Genomic DNA, 5,568 nt, shown 5'->3' on the forward strand with positions numbered 1-5,568 from the left:
GGGGGATTCGCAGCCACTCACCTGGGCCAGGAGCTCCGGTGCCCCCCTGCCCCAAGCAGCCTTCCGCGGGTCCCCCAGAGCCACGAGCAGAGGCACGGGACGGACGGACGGACGGGACGGACGAGCCTGCAAAGGAGCGAAGAGGCCGGCGTCAGGGCCGCCTCCTGCTCCGGCTCTCCTGGCAGCATCCCTTCTAACCCCTGTGCCTGGAGGCCACCCCCTGCCCCAGCCCACCCCCACTCCCACCCTCCGCCTTCCATCTGAAGCCAATTAGGCGAAGGGGACCTTCGGGCGGAGGCGGCGGAGGAGGAGGGGAGCGGAGCCCCCCCACTGGGAGAGCTGGAGGCAGGGGGATGGCCGGGATGACGACCCCCTGGGGGCAGGGGCCGCAGCAGGGAGGCTCCAAGTCCTCCCCTCGGTCCTTCCCGGAGCACCCAGTTCCGGGCCTGAAGGTGGATGAGAGAGGTCGGGATCTCTCCCGGGTCCCCGAGGTCAGCGCGTCCATTCCCCAGTCTCCAAGGAGCAGAAGTTGAGAAGGGCTGTCGACAGCACAGGGCGTCAGCCTCTTCCCTGCCCGTGCCCCCCACCCAGCCGGCCGGGGCAGAAAGTTTCCCCCAAGGCCCCGTGGCCAAAATCTGGCCCGATGCCCCGACGGCGCTCCGTATGCAACAGGTTCCAGCCACCGCGCGCGTTCCAGGGGGCGGCGCCTCCACCAGTTGCGCCGTCCAGGGTCGAGGTGGTCTGCTCGGCTCCAGAGAAGCCCACCCCGCGCTGCCCCGAGCGAAGGAGTGAACTACATACGCGCGGGCGGCGGCAGCGGCGACTCCGGCTCGGCCTCGGCTCCGGCTCTAAGTGCAGGCTCCGCTGCCGCCTCCCAGCTGTCACTCAAATCCCGCGCGAGAAACGCGCCCGGGTTCCAGCCAGGGTCTTTTGGCCTGCGTGGGCCGCCGTAGCTGCGGGCGAAGCCATCGGCGTGCCGGGGGGGGGGGGGCCACTTCTTGGACTCTCCCCCATTCGAGACGGTGGGAGCGGCCAGAGAGGGGAGGGGCTCCGGCGCCGGAAGCGGAAGCGGGGCGGAAAGGGGCCGAAAAGGAGGGTCGTGCGAGCGTGTGCCTGCTGCCGGTGCCGCCGCCTCCCCGCCCTCGCCATGATCATCCCGGTGCGCTGCTTCACGTGCGGCAAGATCGTGGGCAACAAGTGGGAGGCCTACCTGGGGCTGCTGCAGGCGGAGTACACGGAAGGGTAGGCGCCGCCCTGGGGGGAACCCGCTGGGGCCTGCCTCAGTTTCCTCCTCTGGGCAGTGGGAGTCCCTACAGCCCCTCCCCCCCAGTGCTTGTGGACCTCCGCACACCCGCGGGGGAGGGGCGGGGGTGGGGCGGGGCCGGGCCGGGGAGGGGGCGGGGCCGGGCCGGGGAGGGCGGGGCCTCCTTCCCGGCTCTCATGGTCTCCTTGCAGGGACGCCCTGGACGCCCTGGGCCTGAAGCGCTACTGCTGCCGCCGCATGCTGCTGGCCCACGTGGACCTGATCGAGAAGCTGCTCAACTACGCGCCGCTGGAGAAGTGAGCGGCGAAGGCCCGATCGGCCAGGGATCTGCCCTTTGCAGCGTGGAGGAGCCCGAGGGCAAGGCCCCGGTCCACGTTACATGGAGAAGGCCCGGCCCCGCTGTCCGCCACAGAGGTGGCAATAAACCCGCCCTTGGAAAAGCGGTTGTGATAGCTCTTTGTGTCAGCCGTGGGAAGGGTCTCAACCCCTTGGGGGGTCCTGTGGGGGTGGGCCTGCAGGACATCGCCCAGGTGCCCCGGCCTGAGGTACCCTCTCCTCCCCGCACTGGGAGTGGGGCTGTGCTTGGGCCCTGCTCCAGGGGAGCGGCAGTTTCCCCATGAGGTGAGCTCTAACCATAGCAAGGAGGAAGCTGGAGGCTGGCATGAGGCGTGTCTATGCCACGGAGCCCCCAGGACCCTCCTGCAAACCGCGGCTCTGAGGCTTGTCTGGTCTCTTCCTTCCCCAGCTGAGCTGCCAAGGTATGGGTGTGACCACATGGCTCCCCTTGCCAGAAGGGGCTCTCCCTGGACACCCGGCCCAGGAGGACCAAGGGTCTGTGAGGGCCTTGGTCAGCTACCCACAGGCCCCCAAACCTTGGGAGCAGTGGGCAGGCCTGAGTCCACCAGCAGCCCTCTAAGGTTTCCTTCCACCTTTCTTGTTCAATTGAGGGCATGCAGGCTCCTCCAGGAAGCCTTCAGCCTTGCTCTGGCCCACACAATCCCCTCACCTGCCCTTGACCACCCTGGTCCCCTGAGCCCAGGGTTTTGTGTGCCTGGATCCCTGGCCTCAGATTTCCTCAAGACTCCAAACCTGAGCTGGACCAGAGAGGATTCCCAGTGGCAGAAGAGAACAGGAAGTCTTGCTGGTGATCCAGCTGGTTCCTCTCCCTCCCCTGAGGAGGCAGGGAGGTGGGGGAGGGTTCTGGGGGCGGCTCAAGGCATACACTGTCACACTCAGTCACAGCCGGCTGGTGCTGGTTGGCTTTACTGACTTACTTCCTCCCTTTTTACACTCCTGCCCAGGCAGGAGGCAGCCCTGGGCAGAGACACATGCACACTACAGGTTCTTGGAATTACATATTGCCAAGACAAATGCAATCATCAGGAGAGGGCCACTCGTGTGAGTGGTGGTAGGGCAGCATTAGAGACTTGGTCCTCACAGCCAAGGCGGGGAGGGGGTTCGTTGTGCCCATTTTACAGATGGAGAAGCAGGCAGTGAAGTTGCAGCCAGGAAGCAGGATCTGAATTTGAACTCCTTACACCCTTAGCTGCCCCTCCCCTCCTCCAGACTTGCCTCTAGCTGTCTAGGGCCCCAGGTTCCTCCTTCACTCATCCCAGCTGCTAGGTGCTGCCGGGCATCCCAAGCCTCTGGGGCCCTGCCCCCACCTGGCCTCTGCCACTCTGCCCCTGCCTCTCTCCAGGTGGGCAGCCTCCACCCCTGCTCCCTGTGGTCTTCAGTCCAGATCTCTGGGATGGATGAAAGTCTCAGCTCCTCCAGGGCCTAGCATACAGTGGGCAGTTACTAAATGCATGTGTGCACCAGCATGGTCACTGTATCACTGCTCTTGCCCTGTCTTCAGGTTTGGTCCTGGACTTGGCCAGTCCAACTGGTAGGGAGGGGAAAGGGGGGTGCCCTCCTTCCTCCATTGCAGCCACACCTGGGCCCTGTGGGACCCACACTCTCCCCCCCAGAAAGGGAGCAGCTGATGGATGGTTAGGAGAAGGTTTTACTTAAAACATCCCAGAGGCACAGACAGTTAGAAGGCCCCCCTGTGGCCATCTCATAGTCCAGCTCCTCCCACCCCCGACCGAGTATCTAAGCAACCCTATGGGAGCCTGGCCAAGCCTCAGATTCAGGGACAGTAGGGATGCACGGGTCCTGTCCACACCCACCCACCTCCAACAACGTGGCCACATGGGCCTCTGCCAGGGCAGGGGGAGTGGGACACACCTTCCTCCCCTGCCACCCTTTTCCACAGAAGGCACAGACAGTCTCATTGGGGCCCATCTCAAGGCACTTGAATCCACCCCTGGGGTCACAAGGCTGAGGCTAGGTCAGCCTAGAGACAAGGAGGCCCCCCCCCAGCCTGAAATTGGGGGACCCAGGAGGCCCCCTCCACCCTCTTCCCCACTAAGGCAGGGTTGGGTCTCCAGTGGATGAGGAGAGATGGGGTCAGCCCCCCACTGTTGGAGGCCACATCCCAGCCCAGTGGCCCTGGGCCTGGTGGCCTCACACAGGCTTTAGGGTTGTTAGCAAGTTAGGGCAGCCAGGCAGCCAGGGAAGGGTCGGTGTTTGGGGGGGAGGCAGGCAGGGCTGAGGCTCCCCCACTGTCGCCACCCCCCAGTCAGCAGATTCACCCTCGTAGTCACACTTGGCTTGAGTAGCTTGAGTACAAAAAGAGAAAGAAAGGTGGCAATAACTTAGTGTGGAGGCCGGACGATGCCCCTGTGAACACGCCCTGGCCCCGGCCCCAGCCCCGGGGCCCTAGTAATGCTCTAGCTTCAGGCTTTTGTACAGACAGCAGGTGAAAATCATTCCAAAGATCTGGGGAAGAAGCAGAAGGAGGTTGGAGGGGGCTAAGAGTACCCCCTGCTCCCCAGGCCAGGCCCAGCCCCGCCCTGGCCCTCACCTGCACACCGGCGATGCCCAGGCCCATGGCCCCAATGATGTTCAGGTGCTCCTGAATGAACTTCTCCAGTTTCGTGATACAGCCACCCTGGGGAGAGAGAAGCCTTCTGAGGAGGTCCAAAGGCCCTGAATGCTACCCTTAGCCAAACAGCCTCCCAAGGGATACTGGGGCCAGGATCCCACCAGGACCCCCGGGGCAGGCCATCAAGGGGTGGGATAGAGCAGCCAGGATCCCTGGATGGCAGCCAGGACCCCTGGACAGGCCATGGCAGAGTGGGAGGGGGCAACTGGTGGCCTGGACCCCCGGGGCAATCGTTTCTCCACCTCTTCCTCCCTCCCCTCACAGACCCCACTTACCTCCACTTTATAGATGTTGGATGCATGGTCCCGCTGCCCGCAGCCTTCCACAATGGTCTTACAGCAACTATCAGGAAACTTCCGGCCATCGGCCTCCCCAGACCGAATCCACACGCTCTCCTGCCAGTCCCCAGAGCTGTTGCTCCCACAGCAATGGAACTAAGTGAGTGGCAAAAGGGAGGCTGAAGTGAGGCCAGGGCACAGGGCAGACAGGAGGCTGGGAAAGGCCCTGAACAAGGCTGGGGAGAGGCGGGCAGAGGAAGCCCCAGCCGTCTGAGGGCACAGGCCCAAGGACAGAAGCAGGTGGCAAGGGGCAAGGGCAGGCCACACACACCAACCTTCTGCTGGAGTTTGTCTACAGCCACAGTCACCCCTTCGTGCCCAGGCTGGTGGTATTTCTGGACCATGGTGTCCTTGAGGTTATCCTTCAGCTCGGAGCTCAGCTGGAAGCGAGGAAGGGGGCAGGCCATGAACCTAGAACCCCGGCCTCTGACCTCCTTTCAGGGGAGGCAGGTAGCCCCCATTGTTCTGGTCCCAGTACTGGAGTCAGTCCTTTGGAAACATTTGTGCCACCACAGGCACAGAGGCGATGCGGGCTGGCCAACAGAGCCACTCAGAGCCGGGAAGGTTTGGGCTCAGCTCTGGCCTCTGGCCCCTCTGAGGACCCCCGAACTCTCTAGGAGCCAAGAAGCTGGTGGAGAAGACTCCTCTTGGCCCAAGGAAATCCCCCCAGGCCCTGTCCCCGTGCCCCCCGACCCACCTGCTGGTAATAGATGTAAGCCAGGATGCCCGCAATGACCTCAAGCAGAAAGATGAGAAGGAGCAGGATGAAATACTGGAGGGCAAACAGGGAGAGAGGGGGTGAGGCCACAGATCTCCAAGCCCCATGCTCACACAGCCCTTGCCCCCCGCCCGACTCTGGCAGAGGGAGGGGAGGGGAGGGAGGGGGGGGAGGGGAGGGGGGGGGGGAAGGGAGGGGGAGGGGAAGAGCGGACGTGGAGGTGAGGCCACAGATCTCCAAGCCCCATGCTCACACAGCC

At 64.0% G+C, this 5,568-nt stretch overlaps 1 protein-coding gene across 1 annotated transcript; it reads right to left on the reverse strand.

The window, feature by feature from the left end:
• Nucleotides 1-3,784: 3,784 nt before the first annotated feature.
• On the reverse strand, nt 3,785-5,556 carry CD151 (CD151 molecule (Raph blood group)). Its single transcript, XM_069107980.1, has 6 exons — nt 5,524-5,556; nt 5,289-5,363; nt 4,867-4,971; nt 4,529-4,687; nt 4,173-4,259; nt 3,785-4,087 (listed from the first exon to the last, which is right to left on the reverse strand). Exons 1-6 carry the CDS (start codon nt 5,554-5,556, stop codon nt 4,028-4,030), a joined length of 519 nt encoding a protein of 172 aa, XP_068964081.1. The 3' UTR covers nt 3,785-4,027.
• Nucleotides 5,557-5,568: the final 12 nt, after the last annotated feature.

This window comes from Petaurus breviceps, unplaced genomic scaffold, assembly GCF_028583685.1.
Source record: "Petaurus breviceps papuanus isolate PSGF00001 unplaced genomic scaffold, PetGlider_PUasm1.0 90317, whole genome shotgun sequence".
Taxonomy (NCBI): domain Eukaryota; kingdom Metazoa; phylum Chordata; class Mammalia; order Diprotodontia; family Petauridae; genus Petaurus; species Petaurus breviceps.

Bases quoted from the DNA above. Each gene is read 5' to 3' on its own strand.
- CD151 (XM_069107980.1), bottom strand. From the start codon at position 5,556: ATGGGGCTTGGAGATCTGTGGCCTCACCTCCAC. The intron at 5,364-5,523 runs GTCCGCTCTTCC...TTTGCCCTCCAG, and splicing joins ATCTGTGGCCTCACCTCCAC to TATTTCATCCTGCTCCTTCT. The intron at 4,688-4,866 runs GTTGGTGTGTGT...CCACTCACTTAG, and splicing joins TAGACAAACTCCAGCAGAAG to TTCCATTGCTGTGGGAGCAA.